This window comes from Natrix helvetica (genome assembly GCF_964273705.1).
Source record: "Natrix helvetica genome assembly, chromosome: Z".
In the NCBI taxonomy this organism is placed as follows: domain Eukaryota; kingdom Metazoa; phylum Chordata; class Lepidosauria; order Squamata; family Natricidae; genus Natrix; species Natrix helvetica.
In genome coordinates this window covers 56,602,269-56,628,990 of record NC_138554.1, presented here as the reverse complement: position 1 = coordinate 56,628,990, position 26,722 = coordinate 56,602,269, and the positions used below count along the sequence as shown (strand labels likewise).

General features: G+C 37.0%; 1 protein-coding gene across 2 annotated transcripts in view; it reads left to right on the top strand.

Annotated features, from left to right (window-relative positions):
* The window catches only part of KCNH6 (potassium voltage-gated channel subfamily H member 6), a 120,998-nt gene that overhangs the window by 61,873 nt on the left and 32,403 nt on the right, over window positions 1–26,722 (top strand). For both annotated transcript variants that reach the window (XM_081970834.1, XM_081970835.1), the window contains exons 3-4: window positions 5,775–5,930; window positions 25,093–25,301. In XM_081970834.1, coding sequence (XP_081826960.1) covers window positions 5,775–5,930; window positions 25,093–25,301 — 365 coding nt within the window. The remainder of the gene's footprint in view (window positions 1–5,774; window positions 5,931–25,092; window positions 25,302–26,722) is intronic.

Genomic DNA, 26,722 nt, shown 5'->3' with positions numbered 1-26,722 from the left:
CAATTACTATCATAATCTCCTTATTCTCCAAATCGTATCTTGCTTCCAGGCTGCTTTTGACCTGCTTGTTCTTTAGCTGACCTTGCCCTAGTTCTTCAAGTTGCTCAGGTCTCCATGAAATTTTTTGATCTTCAATTCCAACCAAATTTTCCATTTAGGCTTCCCTTTCTTGCCTCTTTAGTTCCTTTGTATTTTCAAACTCAATTCTTTGGTGGTTATGAAGGCTGCTGCATACATCAGCTGGTTTGTTTCAGCTAATGTAGTGGTTTGAATGGTTTGCACAGCCTCATTGACCTTTTTTACTACGTTTCTCAATTCTTTCCAGTTCACTTGGTTCAGCTTTGGCAAACGTGTTCTTTCAGCATCTTCCATTTGATTCTTCATTTTCTCAGCTAATTGAGCACTATCTGTTGGTGCTTGCTCTTCAGTGCCTCCTTGTTCTTTATCTTCATCCATTTCAGCAGCCTCTTCCTCCCTTTCTTTCTCAATTTGCTTTTCAGTCTGCAAATCATTCTTGATGTTACTCTTCTTTGTTGGAATACTCAGATCATTAATTGCTTTTTCTGCGATGCCTGTTAATTCTGCTGTAGTGAAAAATTTGTGGCTCAGAATTACACGTCGTTGGTCCATTAGCCTTTGTTCACTGATATCACAGTCCGTGTGGTTCACCTTCCAAATCTGATACATTCGTTTTTGAAATCCACGTTTTTCTGGCTCAGACTGATAGTAAGCTTCCATAATAGAGATGTTTTCTTCCCTAGTCCAGATTTTTCGCTTTTTTGCTTTTTTTTCCAGTAGCTTGTCAGCTCCATGCCCTGGTTGCCTAGCAGAGGGAGCTGAGTCCTGTAGCAAATTTTGCACAGAATGTCCAGGAGCCATAGCATCCAACAGAACCCTTGTTGATTCGGGCGACGGTTCAGCTGGCATAAATTTCATTTTTCTCGTATTCACCATGTTTGAATGGGTTGTGGAGCAAACTTTGTCTGGCCCTTCACTAAGACCTGTCTGATATGGTTGCACCTGTTCAGCATAGCCCTTAGGATCACTAGAGTGGGCAAGCCCCTCCACCACGACAAGGTAAAGCTCCCTGAAGGGGTTGTTGTTGTTGTTGTTGTTGTTTAATATTTGATGAGATTTACAGTCTTTGGGCTGGTTAGTAGCTCAACAACTCAAGTCCTAACCAAGGACCTAGGAACTGTTAAGTGGGAATCATGGGAATGAAGGGTAATGAGACCCACATAGGGACAATTCTATCCAAAGACTCAGCGGCCTTTTGGTTCCATGCCATTATTAAGGTTTGGCAGAACTATGCAGCAAATCCTTCGGGATATCCCCTAGTTCCTCTGGAAGCCATTTAAGTCTATCCGTCCGCAAGGACAGACCACTCTAATGGGTCCAGTCTCCCTCTGGAGGCATATGTTAAAGGAAAGTCTCAGGGATATTTCAAATACTGTGGAGAATTAAAACCTGATCATCAGTGGAATCAAAATATTATGCTAGAAGCATTTCTGGAAGAATGAAATGGTCAGGCTGAAATAGCGATTATATGCTTCAGTATTATGGAAAAGCCCATTAAAGGATTACTGTTCAAGGATTTGGGCATATTTTACTATTGAAGTTACTGGGTATCATTTGAACTATATTGCCTAGCGAGTCAAGAAAAGAAAGAACATATTTATAAATAAAGGAAGAAAAAATGTCAGCAAAATTGGAGGAAGAGGATGATATTTGTGGTTTCATATCCCTTATATTTTGAGTTTCTGAGTCATCACTTTTACAGAATTATTAGCAAAAAGGAGAGAGGAATTGCTAAAGTTTGGTGATTTTATGCATGTGAGGACGAGCATTGCTTCTTTGTAATAGGGATCTGTGCTGTTATTTGTGTGTGTGTGTGTGTGTAACCATCATTTTAATCCTTGTTCTATTTACTTGTGAAATAATATTTGTGTAATAAGCTTTAGTGTAAAGAACACATACATCTATTGATTGATAATAGTTTGGCAATCATGATAAAACAGAGTTATAGAAAATGGGAATGGCTATTCTATTTCCTCTTCTTTGTGCCTTAATTTATGAAAGAGAATTTATTTATTTTTTAAAAATATCACTATATGATCTCCGGAATTCAGCAAAGACCTATTGCACACCTAGCCCATTTACTTGCCAAATGTTGTCTGTCATGTGAAATTCCAGTATTACAAATACTCTTTATCACTTGGCTGGCTGACTATCATAACAAATTTACAAAGCTATTAAAAAAATGAAGTGATGGTGTGAGATAGCACCTTGTTCTGTGTGTTTTATATGCTAGACGCTAAAGATGATGGATTGGGTGGGCAGGGAATTGTGACTCTGCGAACATCAAACATTATGTACACACAATTAAAAAGTTGAACATACAATCTTCCAGTAGGAATATGAATGTTTGCATATACTGTATATATACTTGTTTATTTAGAGTCTAACTTCCTGTATGGTTCAATTAAATAGATTACAGAAACTCATTTTATATACTGAACTGAAATATAGGATGGGTGAAATAGTTCATTTCCAGTCTGAGTGAATCCAGGAAGAGGGAGGAAGCAGAGGGGCTGGAAGTGTGTGCTGTGTATTGGCGTATTTGGGTCTTTTCCCATGTAAGATTGAGAGTATCTTGGCAATGTTTCGACGAGGTCCCACTCGCCATCTTCAGGCTGGTGCCTTCGGCTTTGTGCTTGTGCGAGCAAAGCATGATTGGAGCTGCTGTCTTTCTACAAATATTGGTGGGGGGTAGAGTGCTGGCTTTTTGCTGTAAGTGGGTTGGTTGGCTGTGTTGTTGATGGTTGATTAGTTGATGGAGTTGATGTATGCAGATCGGTCGGCTGTTTCGTAACATCCTGTGTGGCTGAGGTACTAGCTGTGTGCCCATTAGTCTTTTGTGTTGTAATTAGCCCTAGTCAACAAACAAGTCCCAGCCATGAAAACTGACACCGGACCCAGAACAACACAGGACGCAACCACCAATCACCCTCACCAGACCCATCCCATAGACGAAATGCAACCACCATCCAGAAGCCAAACCACGGTGGCATCACTAACTGCTGCACCCCCCTCTGACCCCCACACAAAGCAAACTGACACACGCCATGAACACATGGCCAGACCGCAAACTCGGAGCCAAACCAAAGTCCAGGATGTTACATCACAGCCATCTGCTCAGGACATTACATCACAGAACTCAGGAGGTTACAATGCAAAGGCTCAGGATGTTACAATGCAGCCAACCTCCCAGGATGTTGCTGCACAGGACTCAGGATATCACAAAACACATCATCACGTTTATTCATACCTCCCACCTACCAAACATCTGGAAACCAGCCCTAGCCAACAAACGAACACCACCCACCATCCAGGCCGTTGCAATACAAAAGAACAACGAACACACAGCCAGCACCAATCAGCACCAATCTACCAATCATGATACAACCACACAACCAATCATTCCACCTACTGAAAAAAAGCCAGCACTCCACCCCCTCCTACCAAGATATACAGAAAGATGGCAGCTCCAGTCACACTTTAAGCCAAAGACCACAGCCTGAAGATGGCGAGTGCGATCTCGCTGAAACGTTGCAAAGACAATCTCAATCTTACACGGGAAAAGACCCGAATACAACAAAAACAGCATATATATATATATATGTATATGTATATGTATATGTATATGTATATGTATATGTATATGTATATGAATATGAATATGAATACGAATACGAATACGAATACGAATATGAATATGAATATGAATATGAATATGAATATGAATATGAATATGAATGAATCTTCCTTCTCAGGTTAGAACAGGAATGACTGGATAAGTGAGTATAACAAAGGTTTTCAAAATCTTGGATGAACAATTTCATCAGTTATTTTCTGAAAGTAGTGCCTCTGCTGGCAGATAGTTGAATGCCAATAATATGTACTATTTTTGTATCTTTGAGGATGCCTAAATTTCTATTGTAACTTTTAGCTAAAACAAGAAATAAACTATTTAGAAAATTTCTGATTTGATACTTTATAATCCTTTAATATCTTCTTTTAATTGAATCCCAGACTTTTATTCCATTGAGTTACATTATTCCATTCTCTGTTCCCTCTCATTTCTCTGTCTCTTATCTCTCTATATCTGTCTCTCTGTCTCTCTGTCTCTTTCTCTCTGCGCCTGTCTCTGTGCCTGTCTGTCTGTCTGTCTGTCTGTCTCTCTCTCTCTCTCTCTCTCTCTCTCTCTCTCACACACACACACACACACACACACACACACACAGCAAAAACATGTAACTGACGTCACTATAGGTTTTGAAATTCTGAGACACTGACCATCTGCTCCTGATTATAAGAACCTGAGCCCTTGCAAACTGTGTGGAATGAAGCAATCTCATCTACTGTTGCACAAGTGATGGAAGAGATAAGAAAATCTGCCAAGGAAAGTATGGAATCAGCACTAACTAGTAGCAGATGATACTCTAATCCTTGTTTTTGAGCAACTGCTTTAGATCAACTGAAATAAGAAATATTTGCTTACACAACCAAGACTAAGCATCATTTACAGAAGTCAGGCTGATCTAGGAGGGCACATTTATAATAAAAGGAGCATTCTCTCTTTATCTTTTCTTACTATATTCTAAGAAAAAGTCATTTCATACATTAACATTACTTAGAGATAGGTATAATATTTTTGAGTGTCTATATTGTTTTGAATTACATATCCTCTCCAAGGAAGTTTTAGTATCTCTCTTATGTCTTATCCATCACATATTGTGTTATTGGAAGAGGGAGGAGGGAAGGGGGAGGAGGAGGAGAAAGAAGGAGGAGGAGGAGGAGGACGACGACAACAACAACAACAACAACTCATAAGATGAAAAACAAGTGTATTACAATTTATGGGGGAAATTAATTTACTGTGGAAGGCAGACACTGGAAGACAGAACGTCCGCTCTATTACTTCAGTCATGAACTCATCTATTGACATTGAACAATTTGGTTCATCACCTCTAATCTAAAATGGGATGCCATTTCTGTATCCCTGTTCTATATATCAATGAAGTCTACATATATTTAAGGGATTAAATTTTTGTGAATTCCTGTATGAACAGAATCCCATGAAAAAATATGTTTAGCACTATATTCATAACTTGTGATAAATTACGTTAAAAATATATGTTTAAGTATTTATATACAATTTTGTGCCTTTTTTACATTGTGGATTACTATGGATACAAAGGAGATAGAATGGACTTACGAATTTCATTGCTTTTGTAAATTGGAAAAGTAACATGGATCAGAAAAAGACAGAACTGTTTATCTGAATATGGGGTATTTTGAGGGCAATGGTGAACTATTTGGAGGAAGCAACACTTTCCAGTTACTGGTCATTATGTGGATCATGAAGCAATTTTATCTCATCTTATAAGGTTGTCCTGTATACAAATAGAATTCTAGCTTCCTAAGAGATTTGGCTCTAGAACTAATATGGCTGTATTTGTCAGTTCTTTCATTATACCAGTATAAAAATTTAGAGAACATCTTATTACTTTATTTGCAGTCGCAACAAAGAAGTCACTTGATCAGTGGGAAGGAGTAGAGAATGCTATTTTTTTTAATCTTTAAGACTATACCCAATCTTAGCCAGAATAAAATGATTTTAGTCAAGATGATTTGCTTCTGATATGGTAAAGACTGAAATACAGATTTTGTTAATTTATAACTTAATACAACTTATTTTTTTCTCATGGCAGCATCACGCATTCATTGTTTAGTGGATGTGGTCCCTGTAAAGAATGAAGAAGGAATTGTCATCATGTTTATTTTGAACTTTGAGGACCTGGCAGCTCTCATTGCCAAAAGTGCCCGACAGAGTCTACACCAGCGTCTCACCCAAGGATGGCATACAGGTGAGAGGTTCATAAGAGGCCTGTACCCTTTATCCTTAAGCATCCATGTGTGGGACTTGGGGACCAGTGGGAAGCTGAAATTTACAGTATGTCAATGGAAATTTTAGATTTTCTCTAGCACTCGTAAGACATATGGTTTATAAGAGTTCTATTTTTATCAAGTCCACTGCATTTTAAGAAAGCTGTAATTATATCAATACTTGTGGAAGAATGTTTTGTCAGGAAATGCTGTTTCATATTCCATAATTAGAGACAATAAGAAGGAAGCACGTAGCCATGTAGAGATATCTAATATAATAATTCTTTTAAAAAAAGAAGACAAAGAAGACAAGACTACATAAAGAAAAAGAAAAAGAAAGTAAGACTATTATGTAATAGACAAACTTCTTAATATGAATATAGTTTTAAATTGGTTTTGTGTGACTTCTACAGATGTACAACACGTTGGATCTGAAGTAGAGAATGTGCTTCAGAGAAGTTATAGAAGATACTCTATTCCTAAGAAACGGCATCTTTTCTTGGGTTCATTTGGTAGTTGCAAAGACCAGTGGTGGGTTTCCTTTTTTTTTTAACTATCGTTTTGCTCATGTGCGCACGTGTGATGCTTCTACGCATGTGCAGAAGCTTCTCCACATGCGCAAAAGCATCCGGGTGGGTGGGTGGAGCCTCCCACTGCCACCAATACTGATTTGTCCGATCTGGGCAAACCAGGAGCAACCCGCCCCTGGCACAGACCCAGGAAATTATGTCCAAAGAATGGATATATAGCTCATGACTCCTCTTACATGCCTTCTCTTCTCCAGATATGAAGTATTGCTTATTATTATATTGCTAAACTCATACTACTTATCTTGAAAATATATCCTAAAGAAACATACAATATTTACCTCGTAGAGTAGAGTAAATATGCTTTTCTCATATACCCAGAGTATCTGGTAAAATGGAACTTGCAGTGGATAGATTTTTTTTTTACAATTTTTTATTTTATTCAACAATTAAAATTAAGCAACTCAAAAAAATTATAAGAAGCAAACAAAAAAATGAAGATGGAAAATATTTAAAAATTTCATTAAAAACACAAACACATATACATATATTACCCTCCCTAGTTGAATACTGATAAATATATTATAATATTAGTTTCCCATCCTTTACAAAACAGGCCCAGCAATTTTTTTTCAAACCTCTAATTCTGTTTACAAATTATTAACCTGTCATCTATCTATTACATTAATGGCCAAACAGTTAACAGGTAGAATAACAGATGAACAAACAAAAGCAAAAAGTAAACTATCAAAACCCTCTGTTAGCAAACTACTACTATATTCAACTCATAGAAAATTTACCCACAGCTTCTTATCTATTCCAAGTCATCCCAACAGCTAACTCTGATTCATCCTGAATCAAATATCAATAATTGTTCCTTAATACCATCTCTTATCAATTGTTGTCTGGTTAAACAGAATCTCCAAAGTCGATCTGTCTTTCCCAAGAAATCCAACCGAAATGGTTTTCGAGTTAAGTATGATAAATCCATGCCCAAAACTTCATCAGTCTTCTTAGAGAAAACCAATTCAATCTCAGCTATTGTAAAAAAAGTGCAAGACCTGAACTTTGGGAAGGCATGCGCAATCCCTTCAGTCAATTCATTTGCATCTCTTTCCATCTGAATCTACTACTTTCAAATCAATTTTTTTTTGTGAATCTAATTTAAATCCAGTTACTTGCATTTGTATGTTTTTTGCAATCATTATTATTTTGTCAAAGTGTTTTTAAAAGTTTCAATTTGGGTTTACATATTACCAAATGGTTTTTTTTTTCTTTTTACTATGAGCCACTTTCCCTCTTCTGTAATCTGCATTGTTGCTTTGGTGTTACTTGGCAGTGGAGAGTTAAAACTCCTCAGAGACAGGGAAGATATTTCTCAGAATGCAGAAGCAAGAAGAATATTTTTAGATATTTCAGATTCAGTCCAGGGTAAAAAAGATTTTTGAAAAAAAAATAATCACTTTTTTTTTTTCAAGTTAAATGTGAAAATCCCTGTAGTGAAAGTCCAATATAGATGTAAATCAGATCCAAACATTTCCACCATTTGCCATGTTTTCCTTATGGCAAACAAAGGTTTTTCAGAAAAGTCAAAGGAAAAGAACAAAAAAGAAATAAATAAAATCCAGTAGGGTATTAAAATAAATCAGCATTCAACCAGCTAGTCAACTTTTAGAGATAAGAAGCAAAGCACAACAAAAGCTTTAAAAGGTTTAGTTAATACCCAGGGATACTTGTGAAAATGATTTGCCTAAACGAAAAAGATGGATGACCTGGTTTTCCACTGCTCCCACTAAGAACTGTAATCTTCAAGAGTCGTCACCCAAGGTAGGTACATGATTGCCCATAAACCATCTTGGGTTATTCCTAATGGTCCCATTCAAATCCAAAGGGCCCACTGCCAAAGAACCGGCAAAGAGCCAGCTTTGGCAGCAAAATTAGCAAATCATCAGCAGAAGAAAAGTCTCCTTATTGTATAGCCATCTTGTAGAGGAATCCAGTGGATAAATGGTTCTTGAAAGAACAATGAAAGCTATAAGAGTGGTACATCTTGTTGATTCCACATACTCTATGGAGCTGGAGTTGGAAATTCAAGAGTATGTAAAGATACAAAGTGACTGTAGAGAGCAAACTGCAATTATATTATAGAATTTTTCATAACATCTCCAGTGCCAGCTTTTCAAGCATGGATATGTCTCTCATTTCTGTTATAAAGTTATAAAGGTCTTAGCTCAACATTAATTCACAAGATATTTATGTACAAGTTTTTCAATCAGTAAAGGTCAAGTCTCCTTTAAGATATAGTTACCAGATGTTTGGAAAAAAGAAGACATGTCCTCCTTTTTGTTTTCATGTCCTCTATCCAGAAGGCATAGCTTTAAAATCAAATATTGTCTCAATTTTTGAGGATATTATTATTATTAGTATTATTAGTATTATTAGTATTATTAGTAGTATTAGTATTAGTAGTATTAGTAGTATTAGTAGTATTAGTAGTATTAGTAGTATTAGTAGTATTAGTAGTATTATTAGTATTATTAGTATTATTAGTATTATTAGTATTAGTAGTATTAGTAGTAGTAGTAGCAGCAGCAGCAGCAGCAGCAGCAGCAGTAGTAGTAGTATACTTTATTCATTAAACATGAAACTCAGCCAACTGAACATTCAAAAATGCATCACAAATACCATTGACTGGTGCTAATGGTTGATACGGTTTGCTGCCAGCATCCTAGGTATCAACCAAGTACCTTCTTAAAATATAAGATGTTCCAAGTAGCACAGTTTTTTCCAGTTCTGCTGGTGTTATTGCAGGAAGCTGCAATTTGTTGATGTATCTTGTAAAATTCTTGGACATGGTGCCAAGTGCCCCAATGACAATGTATATCACTGTTACATGCTTCATCCATAGCCATGTAATTTCGATGGCCAGGTCACAATATTTCATTATTTTTTTTAGTTATTTTTCTAGATGATGATGATAACAACAACAACAACAACAACAACAACAACTATTATTATTATTATTATTATTATTATTATTATTATTATTATTATTATTATTTTAGAGGCCTCTGACTTAATGCATAATAAAGTCAAGGAATTAACCTCAGCCAAGTACATTCAACGAATTCGCAAGATATTAAAGTCCAAACTGAGTGGAGGAAACATCATAAAAGCCATAAATACCTGGGCTATACCTGTGATTCGATACTCTGCAGGAATAATTGATTGGGCCCAGATAGAGTTGGACAATTTGGACAGAAAAACAAGGAAGCTTATGACAATGAATCATGCTTTGCACCCTAAAAGTGATGTTGACCAATTATATCTACCAAGAGCAGAGGGTGGTCGAGGACTCCTACAAGTAAAGACACAGCTTGAATGATCACATCCAGAAAAGTGAAGAACCAATGATTAAGGAAGTAAATAAATGAGGCCTTTTGAAGACAACTAAGTTAAAAGCTGAATATAAGAAAGAAATAATTGAGAAGCGAGCTGAAAATTGGAAAAGCAAAGCTATGCATGGCCAATACTTGAAAAGTATTGAAGGCAAAGCTGACCAAAACCTAACTTGGAACTGGTTAAGATCAGGAGTACTGAAAAAAGAAACAGAAGGCTTTATTTTGGCAACTCAAGAACAAGCTTTAGTCACAAACTGCATGAAGGCAAAAATTCAAAATGTTACCACCAACAGAAAATGTCGCCTCTGTAATGAGAAAGATGAGACAGTCGACCACTTGATCAGTGGGTGCAGCAAAATTTCACAAACTGACTACTTACAATGCCATGACCACGTTGCTAAGATCATTCACTGAAAATTGTGCCAAAAGTTTGGATTTGAGTAAAAAAATAACCACTGGGACCATCAGGTTGAGAAGGTTTTAGAGAATGAGAAAGTCAAGATCTTGTGTGACTTCAGAATCCAGACAGGCACTTGGCCTACAACACACCTGACATAACAATAGTTGAAATGAAAAAAGTATGGTTCATTGATATTGCAATACCTGGTGATGCACGAATTGAAGATAAACAGCAAGAAAAAAAATCACAAAATACCGGGACTTGCAAATTGAAGTTGAGCGATTGTGGAAAAAGAAATCATGTGTTGTCCCGATTGTAATTGCAGCACTTGGATACCTAAAGGGCTACCTCACTATTTGGAAATTCTAAATTTACCTGACTTGAACATTCTGACTCTACAAAAAAACCACCCTACTTGGAACAACTTATATCCTCCGACGTTATCTTAACAGTCCCTAGTCCTTGGTTAGGACTCGAGCTGTTAGGCTACCAACCAGCCCAAGGGCTGTGAATCTCACCTATTATTATTATTATTATTATTATTATTATTATTATTATTATTATTATTATTTCATATAAGTCATTGAAACTTTCATTTATTGTAACCTTGTAAATTGTTTGCTTGTTTCTTTCCCTGGTCTGTTGACAGATTTGGCAGTTGATGATTCACATTATTTAATTTATTTCCTGATTCCAGCAATTGCTTCAATCTATCTCTCTCAAATCTATGATCACTATGGTCTGTAGATCACATGACTCATCAAAAGTTTCCATTATGAAATTTGAAATGCACATCGTTGACAATTCTATATGACTAACACATATTGTGAAAATAAAGATCTGTTGGAAAAATATTGCAACAGAAAAACCAATCTTTTTGTTGCTGGGAAAAGTAGTTTCATACAGGTATTCTTAAGGGTTGGGTTTTGTTTTGTGTTTTTTGCATTTTTCTTTGTTACTTTTGTTGCAGATGTAAAGAAAGTTAAACAATGTTTCATCATTTTACCTATTTGTCTTTTTCGGGTTTTTTGTGTCCTTCTTTGCCTGTTCATATATCTGATATTCATACTTTAAGAGGACTACAAAGAGAAGCCTGCAGAAAAAACAGCTGCTGGATTATCCTTAACAGGCCTATATAGATGGGTCTAGGACAATTTGCTGTGGCCAAGTTGACAACTTGCCATGGGACAAGAGTTTCACTAATATTGAAGAAATAGTGGCAATAAGGAAAGGATGCCAAATGAGAGACAAAATGAAAAGTGAATGACAAAAGTTAAAATATTTTTAAATTATCTTAAATAAATTAAATTGTTGAATTATCCCATGGCAAGTTGGCCATGGAGAGTTGTCCTATTCTGATATAAATCAACTTTCCCATCTTTCTATGCTGCCTTGCGAGGTGTCAGCTCATTGCCCAGGCAGAGAAGACAATGGGTTCCTCATGCTCTTAAGCCTTATTAAGAGAAAATAGGGGGGGAGACCACTCAAGTAAGGATAGAGTAGAGTAGAGTAGAGTAGAGTAGAGTAGAGTAGAGTAGAGTAGAGTAGAGTAGAGTAAAACAGAACACAACACAACAGAACGGAACAAAATGGAATGGAATATAATAATTCTATTCTATTATATACTCAGGGTCAAGGTTGGTCACTAAGATATAAAAAACATGTTGAGGCCCTAAAAATAGTCCAGAGCAACAAAGATGTTAAGAAGACTGGAGGCTAAACCATGTGATGAATGGCTAACGGAACAAAGCATGTCCAGCCTAATAAGAAAATAATTAAATGTAAAGATTGTGTATGTTTTTGTAAATATGTTTATGTATTTATAATACAAAAAATTAAAAGAAAAAGATTAAGGCATGACATGATAGCTACTTTCCAGAACTCACAAAAGTCACAAAGATGAGGAGATTGATTTATTCTCCAAAGTAAGGACGTGCGGTCAGGGAAGGCAAGGGAGGCAGAGCCTCACCTCTCTTCATGAAATAATAGTATATAATATTATATACTCTCTCTCTATATATATATAATATTATAATATTATATACATCCGCCCAGCCGCGCCCAGAAGCTGCGGAGGCAGAAATATTGTCAGCGCTCCTGGATGATGAAGCCACGAAAGCGACTGGGGAACGACGAGAACCTTCCTGCCTCGTCGTTCCCCAGTCGCTTTCGTGGCTTCGTCATCCGGGAGAGCCGAAAACATTTCGGCCTCCGCAGTTCCCGGCGCGGCCAGATGGATGTAGCCAGAGCGACGCCAAGGCGGTCCGGGCGGACGAAAGAGCGAGCGAGCGATGGAGGTCCTCGGTTGCTCGCCCGCCAGACTGCCTCGGCGCCACTCTGGCTACCTCCGTCTGTCCACGCCTGCAAGCTGCGGAGGCAGAAATGTTGTCGGCGCTCCCAATGACAAAGCCACAAAAGCGACTGGGGAACGACGAGAACCTTCCTGCCTCTGCTGGACTTGCGCAAAGTCCAGCAGAGGCAGGAAGGTTCTCGTCGTTCCCCAGTCGCTTTCGAGGACTGCGGAGCGCGAGCCGGCGGAGCACGCTCAGGAAGGCAGGGAATGGGATCACGTGTGCTGGAGGCTGAGGCAGCCTCAGCCTCCAGCACACGTGGTCCCATTCCCCGCCTTCCTGATGACATCACCAGCCTCACCAGCCATAAACCTCACCGCACGTCACTGCTCCAAAGCACTTAAAGGCAGATTAAGAAACAATGGTGGAAACAATGGGTGGAAATCGGTGTTAAAGAGAGATCCAACTTGGAACTTAGGAGAAATTTCCTGATAGTGATAACAATTAATAAGAGGAACAACTTGTGGCTGTGTCATGGCTGGAGGTTATCAAGAAAATTTTCGATAATTATTTGTCTGGGATAGTGTAACATCTCCTGCCTTGGGCAGGGAGTTGGCCTACAAAACCTCCAAGATCCCTTCCAGCCTTATATTTCTATTCTATTCTATTCTATTCTATTCTATTCTATTCTACTCTACTCTACTCTACTCTACTCTACTCTCTACTCCCAGTATAAAGCTACTTTGGCCAGATTTATTTACTTGTTTGGTGAGAATTACTTTGGTGTTCTTGATTTTGATTTGTGAGGCTTCAAAGAGTGTTTTGTTGTCAAACTCTAACTCTGGCTACTCAAGGTATTCATGAGAATAAATCTCTATGTCTATGGAGCGTTTGTTTTCTGAATCTAACTAGTGGCTTCCTACTTTTTTGTCTACAAGGATCTCTGTCACAAAACTGAGCTCAGACATGGGAGACTTCATCAACAGGTCTATGTATTTTTCTTGGAAATAATATGTAAATGGTTCTCCATTACTACTTCTTTTTTCACTAGGCAAAGTCATCCAGATGCTACAATCTATTAAAATAATTTGGCTCCTAGAATGTTCGAAAGGACTCAAGGAAGGTGCCAGCTTAAAGAAACAGTTAAAAAAAGAATTAGATAAAGAAAGGAAAACATCAATGCCATATATAATTTTACATATATGATGTGAATATCAGTTGTATTTTGTTAACCTGGGATTTATTGGAGATGGAAAAATTCTGAATGTGCAAGATTTAAACACTGAGTATAGCAGAAGTACGTTAGGGGGTTAGCAGAGCCTTACAACTAACTAACTACCTCCTATTGGGAGAAAAAACAGTGAACAAATACTCTGTCTAGGTGTGCCAAAAAAAGAATGGCAATTGAATTGACCTGAGATTAATCAAAGGCTTATTGGCACTACTTGGTTTTCCCATTACTAGAACAGGCTGGGAAGAATTTCTAGAAGGCAGAAATGAATAACATTTCTCTCTATTAATCTTCCACTCAACTACAAAGCAGCCTCAGAGCAAATTCCTTACCCCCTCTCCTGATTTCTCAGTGCTCCTGTTGAGTTGTCTAGAATATCTCAGTTTGCCACAGGTTAATTTCAGCACTTCACTGGCTACTTGGTACAGGAAGAACATTCCTTCTACAGACAAAAGTTGTTATGCAATTTAATGTTTCTTTATCTCTATTTACTTACATGGCTGACAAGCAACTGTGCCTAAGATTTCATTGCTTGGCATCAAAAAGACTGCAAACCCAATATCTAGCAGAAATGATTATGATAATGATTGGTTGCACAGACAGACAGATGTTTAGCCTCTATTTGGCATTTTTATCCATTTTGCAAATCCTTCCCAAGAACCTAGGATAGGCAGATGCTATTGAACATCAGTAAACATCTGGCTGACTGTGCAACCAGCTATAATTATATAGTACATTTTACCAGAAACTCGTACTAGACAGGTTTCAGAAGAAGACTCAAACTAAGAGAAAATTAACTCACAGAATGCTTAATGGTACATCATTTTATTAAAAATGTCTTTAAAATTATAATTTAATGTAAATTTTAAACCCTCCATCAACATATTGTTCAAGCATTACATTGTAGCATTATATTATATTCAAAATTCTTTGCCCATTGGATAATACAATGCTTCACATACACTTTCTCCAAATTCAAATTAAATAATAGTTATTACCTTAGTAATAATGTATTCATCCTTACCACAAAGTACAATTTCCAATTCATTCTTTGCAAAGCCATACTCATTACTTTTAAAATCTAATTTAAACCTTTACTTCAATTGTAAATATATAAACCAGTGATAGACATGTCCTTCTGATTCCAACTCTTCTTTAGATTTGTGGGTAGATTCATCTTGGTTAAAAAATATATATATTATTTGAACAGTCTGGCCTCATCATCATTTCTTTTCTTAAAAAAAAAAAAGCTTCCTAGGATGACACCCAGAGAAGTATCTTTATAAAGAACCTTCTTTTTTATCTATTCCAAACCTTTAGGACAGGGGTGTCAAACATGATTTCATTGAGGGCCGCATCAGGGTTGTGCTTGACTTTGGGGGGAGGTCATGGCCTGCTCGATGTCACTTGTATCAGGGGTGCCTGCGGTGGCCTGAGCGCTCTGCCAGAGAAAACAGCTTGGAAGGGCTGCATGTGGCCCTCCCAAGGTCTGTTTCGCTGGCAGAGGCACCGTGGATAGGCCGGTGCTTCGTTGTTTCCAGGGCAGCCCTGTAGACCAGATCTAAGCACCCCGCAGGCTGGATCTGGCCAGCGGGCCTTGAGTTTGACACCCCTTTTTTAGAATGACATGCCTAAGTGATTATTGAAATCAACATTTATTTTACTTGGCATACTATTTGCATTCCAAGCAAATCTTAACTCCAAATGATCCTCCAAATCAAATAACCTCTTATTCTGGAAAGTCACCCGCACTTTAATAAGGTGACCAACCGTCCTCCTTTAGGGAGGACAGTCCTTCTTTTGTAAGTTCTGTCCTCCCTCGAAAAGTGTCCTCCTACATGTCCTCCTTTTTGATATTTGAAGGCTAATCTGTTGCGCGTTATGTGACGTATTTTATTAAACAGTTTTTAATGGTGTTTTTTTTACTTCATCGCAAGTATATTGAACAGATATTGAATCTTGTGTTGAATTTTTATCTAAAGAAATGCTAGACATTAAAATAGACGACAATTGTCTCTTTGAAGAAATTAGAAGACTGAATGTATATTTAAATTCTGAAAAATTAATACAATGGGAATATCAACATGTTGAAATTGATAAAAGATGGGTGGATATTTTCAGCCATTTCAAAAATGAACATATTCCATGTGAACATTCATTTATACTTGTTCAATTTACGTTGTGCTGCCCTGGAACTAATGCAGCAGTTGAAAGAGTTTTTTTCAATTGCCAATGATTTTTCGACAAGTGAGAAATCGAGATTGAATGTTGATACTCTAGCTGCAGCACTTGCCGCTCCTTTTCATTGTAAAAAAGTTGGTCACCTTAACTTTAAGCCAAACTAAATAGCAAGCATCAAAGTACCATTTCAAATCTGGTAAACCCAAATTCCCAAATCTTTCTTTAGCAACTTGGAATAATTTATACCTAATTCTTGGTATGTGTGTTTTCCCCCTTGTCACATAAACTTAGAAATATCCATTTGCCACTGCTTAAATGAGTTACAAGTATTGGAATAGGAAGAAAACCTACTGAGGACTCTGTGATCTTTCTCAGTAGGAAAAGAGGACAGGACTTTTCATATAGTATTTAGCATTTTCCATATAGTATTTAGTAGAAGGGAGAATGGCAGTTAAGCATCTCTTGTAATTCATGGTAATCTGCTGAAATGCCCTCTTTTGCAGGATTACTGAAGATGCAGTGCCTGCCCCTGTGAGGCATATGTCGCAAGGATATGCCATCATCAGTGATATTCTAATTGCTGAATGTAAGAGGTATTACTGCAGACTAATCCCCACACTCTGAGTTATCTCAGCATAGTTATAGAGCTCTTGTTTACATTGATTATTATCATAAGTAGCAGTGTTATGGCTGATACAATCTAACATGAGAGAGCAGTAGCAATCACACACAACTAGTAGTATCAATAGCACTGCACTACTTTTAATTAGAGGAAGATGGACAAAACAGAAGATTTACTCATAATCAATAACCAAGTTCTTTCGTATTTATATGTATCAATTAATAGAATGTGGTGTCATGGAGAGAGCTGAGCAGCGAATGGACCAGATCACATCCATAAACATCCCTCCGACACTATTTTGCTATGATTTTTCCTCCAAAGTACAGGATTAAAATCTACATAGAACTTCTGTAATAGTATGTGAGAAAGACCTTGAGAAATGGGTGAAGAGATGCTGCCTAGGGCAGCAGTCCCCAAGTTTTACAACTTGGGCCTGGCTTGGAGGGGAGAGGGGAAGTGGGCTGCGTGAGTAGCAGGCCAGCATGCGCATTCAGACGCAGTCCTTATATGAGCAGCGGGCCAGCATGCACATGCACGAGTGTCCGTCAACTCACACAAGTTGAGTTGCATTGTGTCAGCACACTCTGGCCAGCCACTCACAGGCCACAGCCGAGTACTGAGCAGCAGCCTAGGGATTCAGGACCTCTGACCTAGGAATAAGAGAGTTTGAAAGCACAAATCTTTTGCTATCTCTTTTACAGCCTGAAAAGTTAGGGATGGTCCTTCTGAGCCTCTTTCTCCATCAATTATTCAGGTGAAGGCTACGCCCTCTCTTACCTGATCATTCCCTACATAGCAACTCTTTGCCCCATTTCTCAAGGTCTTTTTCATATTCCATTGCAATGTCTGACAAACAGCAGCTGTTTTCTCCACAGAATAAACTAGCATCCTGCCCATGGTCATGTTATTTAATTAAGAAAATGATACAAGGGGAAAAGAGAGCTTTAAAAGCCCTCCCTTAGTGCAATCATCTTGATTTAATCTGGGCAAACCAGTGGCTAATGTTAATAAAAGAAAGGAAAGAGAACAAAAGAAAAGAAAGAAAAGAAAAGAAAGAGAAGAGATGAGAAGAGAAAGAAAAGAAAAGAACACAGGAATCCTGAACACAGTTCTTCAGTTTTTCCTCCCATGAGATACTATCTGAGGAGTTTGTGCAAAGCAAGAACCTAGATTATGATGTGCAGTGAGATTTTTCAAAGATTCACTTGACAAAGAAGAATGTATGTAATAAATGTGCAAATGGAAATCGTACTCCTGGTTAGAAATAGGAGTGGGTGATGGATTTATGAGGATTATAGAATTTTTCTGCGATTCCAGGACAGAATGATAGCTAAAGTCATAATCCTTGCAATCTATGACAAACTGCGTGTGTTATCCATAAAGCTCATGTGGCATCTTGCCCACCTTATCCATGCTGCAAGTAAAAGTTAATTAATTTTAAAAATAATGATGCATTAGAAGAGAAAGCAATTGAAATTATAATAGAAGCAAGGAAATATAAAGTTTCACTTTAACTCACCAACAATTGAGGCTGCTGTTCTGAAGACAGTCTTCACTTAAAATATTCTGGATATAATCTTGCATACCAGGGGTGGGTTCCTATACCAGTTGCTACTAGTTGGCTGCATGCGCGTGGCAGCAATGCATTGCTGACACATGCGCAGTTGAGTAAATATTGTTCTGTGCATGGGCAGAAACATGCCAGCAACAGCATAAGAGATTGGGGAACCGGTTCGGGGGCATGGCCAGCCTAGGTCGCTGCCGGTTCTGAAACCCAGGGCACAATTCCACTACCCGTTCAGCCAAACTGGGCTGCACCAGGAGCAACCCACCTCTGTTGCAGACATAGGTTTCAAGTTTTGCAAGGCGAATCACATTTTACAAAGCCATGGCACTTGCAATTGCAACATTACTTCAAATCATAGATTTGATCAGGTAAATATTACTCTTATGTCAAGATCTTAGATTTTATTACTTAGATGTGATCGAAGACTGCAAAAGTTATGGTTAAGGATTGCATAGATATGGAATACTGCATAGATATGGAGAGAGTATTTTCTAGTTTGTGTTGCTCAAGGGCATATTTGTTTGATTGCATCCTGCCTTTATTATTTTTAGAAATAAATCCAGGCAGCGAACATAATCAACATACCTTCCTCTTACCATTTTCCCTACAACAACAACTCTGGGAGATCCATTGGAGAGAGAGAGAGAGAATGACTAGTCCTAAGAAACACAGCTGACTTTCCTTTATATGTACATCAATACAAATGTGTACCTTGAACGATATAGACTCTGTGATAGTGGATTGCAATAATAAAATATTTTCCAGTTTTAATAAAACATGGAATATGGACAATTTTTTAAAAAATATTTGAGGAGAAAAAATATTTCTAGAATGTTTTCTAGGTTTGAAAAAAAAACATGAATTATAACTTCTAGTGTGGAATAAAAAGTAGATGGTCCCAATAAGAGGCTGTGGATGGTTCTATCTGGGAATTAAAACCAGTATTTTGAGAAAGACTTTTGAAATATCTCATTAATGGTTAAACAGAGTTCTAATGCTTAATCATCCATAATCACAAGGATGACTTACATTTAGAAAGCTTTTAAACAAATGAATAGAGATATCATTCTAGTACCAAGCTGTTATTCAACATACAAAGAATGAAATTTTCAGCATCATAGTATATATTTTTAATATTGCAAGGCCCAAGATATTTTCTAAGAATGTAATTAATCATTCAGAAAATAAAAAGTGAGGACAGAGAATAAGAAAGGCATTTTATGATTTGGTTAAGTGCCTTATTACTCCTGTAGTAAGTACAAATAGAGATGCTAGACAAAAGATTACTATGAACAATAATAATACTGTGACAGATCTACTATTACTGATGTACCATTTTTTTATATCTGTTCAAGCTATAAAATGCCAAAGTCAAAAGAAATCTTCAGAATTATTACAACAGTGCTTCAATGAGTAGTGCTAATGCCAAATTAAACATTGCCTCAATTCCTATTACTGGGAAATATTTTATTTGAAATATTAAAAAATCATTTTTATTACCTGAAAGAGTACATTGTGTAGTCTTCTCCAGTGGGGTACATTGCAGATTAACTACAACTCTCAGGTTGCAGGATGGAAACTCTATATCAACATGTTTATCTACTGTGTGTTAGCTTTAAAATGAATAGGCAAATAATATGCTATCTCTAAATAGGCAAAACAAGAGTTTTAGAATTTTTCTCTCTGACATTTACAAATATTTTTCTTAATATAGTATTACCTTTTTTTAAAAAAATATCCAAATGCATACAATCTAATTACTATAAATTCAGCATAGATTTAGGGAATATTCCACTGGAAACATGAATTGAATTAGATTCCAGTTATTCAAAAAAAAAAAGTCACAGAATTTTTAAAAAAAACAATATTTGCCACAAACAGATTCACAGGAACATGCTTGGATGTTATTACATGTTTTCCATCTTCCCCACAAGATAATTTATTGCTATTCAAGATCTATGCCTTTCTTATTTTATTCAAATGAGCCAATCCATTCCAGGAGGTACATTAGGCTGTTGTGGTAAGTGGACCAAGATCTCATACTGAGCTTCATGATTAAGTGATAATCTTTAAGTTTTTCTAGTCCAAATCTAGCACTGTAGCTGGTACATTATACTGATGAGTGATTATATAGCTTGGTTAGTTATTTTTGTTGTTCAAGAAGGTTGATGCAAATAATCATTTAACTTTATACAAATAATACATCACTATCACCAATGCTTTTTCTGGAGAATTGCACTCCAATTGGATGTGGTTGTATATTTTGATCTTGTGCTCTCAAGAATAAATAATCAAAGAACAGTCCATAACTCTAAGGGAGAAAATAGTTATGAAAATGCATGATAAATTCATCAAGACATCATAATACATTACTGTAGCCATGTGTCATTTTGACAATTTTAGGATATAGTTGAGAAAATTCAGTAGTAAGATGAATTGAACAAGAATTAGAATATATTGCTGAAGTGAGCTGAATCTAAAGTAGATCAGTTGTACTGAAATTGCCTTGTAATTATTGTGAAATGTTAATCATAATTAACTTAAATCCAGTTCATTTGCTTGATAATAATATGACTAATTTAGATTAGATTACATCTAAAATAACATATTAGTTAACAGTAACAATAAATGCCTGGTTCAAAATCACCTATGCTATTATATCATTAGGTAGCCTATGGTAAACCTTCTCCCTCCCTCCCTCCCTCCTTTAGTTCTCTGCCTAACCTACAGAACAGTTGCAAAAATCACTAAGTAGGACAAATGTTTTGAATATACCACCAAATGGACTATTGTGAAACAAATGTAATCCCCAATCATTGACGGAGAGTAAAGCAGTGTTGGGGAGAAATCATATTGAGTAGATACCATAATGTGGCTATCACCTATTCTCAGCCCTTTCTCTTTACTTTTACTTTTCTCTTAATAAAACGTATTCTTGTGGCTGCCTTAAAGCCCAGAGAGGATTTCTTAAAACTGAGGAAGCTGAAGCCTATGCCCAGTTTGAAACAGAAGGAGAGTAGGGCCTCAGCTGGAGAATGCATCTGTTCTACAGCACACCACTCACCCTGGATGTAACAGTTGATTTTCCTGGGATTGCAAAGATCACTTCCTGCCAGAGGCTTGGATCAGTTCCACCATGCAGATAGTGTCCACCAGTCTCCCTTTTGGGAAAAAAACTGGAGAATACAGAATTTGGGCTCAGAGAAAATTCAGAGAAAGGAGAGGAATCTGGAGCAGATTGAGAGAAAGCATATACAACCATGTCCCATGGATCTGTTGCTAATTGTTCTTATCTCTTCTCTGTATACAGGCTGGCAAAAGATGGTCAAGCAATCCCATGAAGTGCTGTTCCCAGATTTATACATTGATTTCTAACTGGAAGTCACAGCAAAGCTAGTGATTTTGAAACAAGAAAGTTAACAGATCCATGCATACCATTTTAGGCAAAGATAGGTCTTTTAAAAAATAATAATTAGAATGCTTTTGGACAATTCCCACCACTGCAAAAATGGACTGGGTATCTAATCCTTTTTCTGTAGTTGACACTGTCAGTTCTTTCAGCCAGTGTGCTGAAAACAAAATTACTTAATTAAGTATGAAAAGTCATCTACTTTAGTATTCTGGTTCCTTTAAATCAGAAGGAATAGAAACTGCAGAAAACAACAATAGCATTACCTTCTTCCTCCCAAATTACATATTTTTGTAATTCTGAAGTTTATTTTAAGTATCTTCAAATGCTTTTAGGGAAAAAAATAGATCCAGGAAACTACAGACCTATCAGCCTGACCTCAATACCAGCAAAAATTCTAGAAAAAATAATCAAGCAACGAATTTGCGAACACCTAGAAGCAAACAAAGTAATAGCCAAAAGCCAACATGGGTTTGTCAAAAACAGATCATGCCAGACTAATCTTATTGTATTCTTTGATAATGTGACAAAATTAGTGGACCAGAGGAATGCCGTCGATATAGCTTACTTGGACTTCAGTAAGGCATTTGATAAGGTAGACTATAACCTTCTACTAGATAAAGTAGAAGAATGTGGGTTAGACAGCATCACCACCAGATGGATTCATAACTGGCTGACCAACCACACTCAACATGTAGTCCTCAATGGAACTGCATCTACAGGGCGGGAAGTATGCAGTGGAGTACCCCAAGGCTCTGTTTTAGGCCCAGTACTCTTCAACATCTTCATCAATGATTTGGATGAGGGAATAAATGGGGAACTCATCAAATTTGCAGATGACACCAAGCTGGCAGGAATAGCTAACACTCCAGAAGACAGGCTTAAAATACAGTAGGATCTTGACAAACTTGAACATTGGGCACTATCTAATAAAATGAAATTCAATGGTGAAAAGAGTAAGGTTCTACATTTAGGTAACAAAACAGAATGCACAGGTACAGTATAGATGGTACCTTGCTCAGTAGTAGTAACTGTGAAAGGGATCTTGGAGTCCTAGTGGACAACCATTTAAATATGAGTCAGCAGTGTGCAGCAGCTGCCAAAAAAGCCAACACAGTTCTAGGCTGCATAAATAGAGGGATAGAATCAAGATCACGTGAAGTGTTAATACCACTTTATAATGCCTTGATAAGGCCACACTTGGAATACTGCATTCAGTTCTGGTCGCCACGATGTAGAAAAGATGTGGAGACTCTGGAGAGAGTGCAGAGAAGAGCAACAAAGATCATTAGGGGACTGGAGACTAAAACATATGAAGAACAGTTGCAGGAACTGGATATGTTTAGCTTAAGAGAAAGAAGGACTAGGGAAGACATGATAGCATTGTTCCAATATCTCAGGGGTTGCCACAAAGAAGAGGGAGTCAAACTATTCTCCAAGGCACCTGAGGGTAGAACAAGAAGCAATGGGTGGAAACTAATCAAGGAGAGAAGCAACTTAGAACTGAGGAGAAATTTCCTGACAGTTAGAACAATTAATCAGTGGAACAGCTTGCCTCCAGAAGTTGTGAATGCCCCAACACTGGAAGTCTTTAAGAAGATGTTGGATAGCCATCTGTCTGAAACGGTATAGGGTTTCCTGCCTAAGCAGGGGGTTGGACTAGAAGACCTCCAAGGTCCCTTCCAACTCTACTATTGTATTGTATTGTATTGTATTGTATTGTATTGTATTGTATATTAGATTCCTAGAACAAACTGTCCATCATGCCTTATTCATTCAGAAATGGAAAGTTTTGTAACGTACAGTAGTGGCAAAGGGAGTTATGGGATAGTTCAAAAAGTGCATCTGAAGTGGAAAGGAAAGAGATGGGGAATTTTTCCTGCAAATAGAAAAAACAAAAAGGTAATAAATAATGGCTAATTAATACAGGATGAAAGGAACAAAGCAAATGACCGTGGATCCAGCCAGGGTAATGAGGCAAAAAAAAAAATCTGGAACATAATGCTAAAATCTCTAGGAGCTGAATGTTGATATGGAAAGAGTAATAAAATACAGAATCAGGTCATTATTTGTTATTTGCTTTCTGAGGTAACCAAAGAGGGCTGAAATGAACCTATCAGTCCATAACAACAAGGGTAACACAAAGGTAAAATAGCCATTTGTCCGTGCAAAGCCTGGACATTCATTGAATTCAGGAGAAAATACCATTTATCCTGTAACAGCCTAGTAGGCTAATAAAATTAAAGATGTACTTCAATTTTTAAGAAGATTAAGAAGAAAAAAGATTTTTAGAATTTTTTTTAGTACTTTGGCGAAAGTGTTCAGATACTGATATTATAAATATTTCAAAACCATAGAGCTAGCTGCAGATTTCTTTTTCCCATTATAACAATTAAGCTAAGTGATTTTTAAGGCCAACTGAGATAAAATTTGCAAACGAACATTTCTCCATGGATTCTGAATGGAAAATGTATGTCGAATAAGTAAACAAACAAATAAGGATATTGTGAGTGGGAAGCATGCCCAAGGCCTGCAGGCACACTAAGGATTGGGAAGCAGAGCACAGGTTGCTTCAGGCAGTAGGGAAGGTTTGGGAGACCCAGGGCAAGTCGTGTGTGAGCTGGGAAGGTGCTATGATGTGAGCCGGGCCTCTCAAGGACTCCTCCACCCCTGAGGCACCCCATGCTCCAGTTAAGAACTTGCATGGTCACTTAACAACCTCATTGGGGAGATAGGGATAGGTGCAGTTAAGTGAAGTGATTACATGGTGTCTTGTTTAACAACCATCATCACTTAGGACCGTAATGGGTAGGCTTTGTTATAGTTGTATGTTGAGGAGTACCTGTAGAATGTTTTCCCATCACTTTCATGATTATTTTTCATTCAGAATTCATTGGAATTTTGATTGTCTGGTTAATTCCAATACTGTCTTTATAAATATCTTGAGTATACTTCTATTAGAAAAAATGCAAATAACTTATTTCTTTTCTGGCCATTTCATAAGATAGTTTTGAGCAGTATATATGTATTGGGCTTTAGTATCTATGGATTAAATGCTTTTAGTAATTGCTATTATTGTTTTCATTATTTTTAAAAAATTAATATCCAGGATTATGTGGGCAATTATTTTAGAAACCTTGAGGAGTTTGTTTGCCCTTTGATATTGCATGCATTTCTTTAAATAAAAAATGGTTACAAATGGAGATAAAAAATAAAGTGTTATGTGCAATGTTGTTTATTGTAAGAGCCTTTTAATCATATTTCAAAGCATCAAAATTCCACAGAATGAAGAGATACTTCTTTATCGCTCAACACTTTTATCAAACGAAGAGAAATCCCACAAATCTATCTATTTAAAGCTTCAATCTTATGGATTTTAAATCGTATGTCCTATCCATTTTGCTGTAAAAAAAACCAAACCCCAACAACGTTGAGTTGATCTGCATAATTAAGTTTAGGCATCTTCATTTGCAAAAATCCTAACTAGAAAAATATTTTATTTGTTTCCCCCCAGAAAGTTCCCAAGCCAAACTCAACCAGAATTCCACATCAGATGCAAACCTCATGAAATATAGGACAATCAGCCAGATTCCACAGTTCACCCTCAACTTTGTGGAATTCAACCTCGAGAAGCATCGTTCAGGCTCTACCACAGAGATTGAGATAATCGCCCCGCACAAAGTAACAGAACGCACCCAGAATGTAACTGAAAAAGTCACTCAGGTATGTGGCTTCTGAGAGGTAGCATGAAGATGAATCACTAATAGGGTGGAGGAAGGCAAATTCAGCTGAAAGAAAATACACACATAAATAATCTAAACATAAATGTACAGCAGTACATTTTAAATTGCTTTGGATACAGTACAAATATGTCCCAGTAGTATTTCCCCCCTATGTATTCATGACATTATTATTATCTCACTCCCATCCCACAGCAGTAGTCGTTGAACATTTTGCCTCTTCTTTTGGCACAATTTTTGTTATGGATATGACTTAAAAATGATAATGTAGTTATGGGTTGGATATACGTGCACACACTCACACACACACACACACATACAGAGTACATGTAGATTTTTTATAAATAAAATACAAATCTAAAAAGAGAGAGAAGGAAAAAGAGAATGAAGTGTAAAGAAAAATGCAAAACAAAAACAAAAAAGAGTAATTACTAAAGGAATTATTTCCAATTGTCTTTTCAACAAATACAAACCTATCATTCCCCCTCCCTCCCTCTTAACTATTTCAGAGAGCCATTCAGTCCTTTTTGTAATTCTCATCTTTTTCAATCATTAAATCCATAAATCATCACTTCACTTATTTTCTTCTTCTAGTAATAAGGCCATAAATGTTTTCAGAAAAGCACTTACTATTTTCTTCCTGACCAAACAGGTCAGTGTTGCCATTTTTATGAGTTATGATATTTTCACAATTGATACCTCTATGTGGGAATTTCTGTACTCTTGCTTTGCTTCAGAAAGAGTAATCTAAATAATACGTTTACGATCAATACTGTATTGTGGACATTGTTGGTTTTCTTCTGCTTCAACTTAAGACAGAGCTTGGACATAAAACAATTTGTGCTTTGCTGTACAATCACCTGTGTCACATTTTTGCTATAACAATTGAACTCTTCTATCTTATATTGAAGTTAGTCCTTAACTTACCACCCTGTTTCCCTGAAAATAAGACCTCCCCGGATAATAAGCCCAATCAGACTTTTGAGTGGATGCGCTAAAATAAGCCCTCCCCGAAAATATTGCAAGACAGCAGCAGCCATGAGGTGACAACGCTCACCGTCTCCTGCACCTCAAAAATAATAAGACCTCCCCGAAAATAAGGCCAAGTGCTTATTTCGGGGGTCAAAAGAAAAAAAGACCCTCTCTTATTTTTGGGGAAACATAGTAAGTAGTAGCAATTATTAAGCAAGGCACCCATATTAATGATGTATTATGTAAAAAAATATTTTCTTCAGCTGGGTTGAATCTCTGCCTTTGGTTTCTGGTAAATTCATAGTAAAAACAGGATACATTATTTCACTGTAATAACCATTATTGGATGTACTGCTTCACAAAAAATAGACTGATTCTGATCTAGCCTATATTGGGTTTTGGATCTAGGCTGAATGTATGTCTATGATTAAA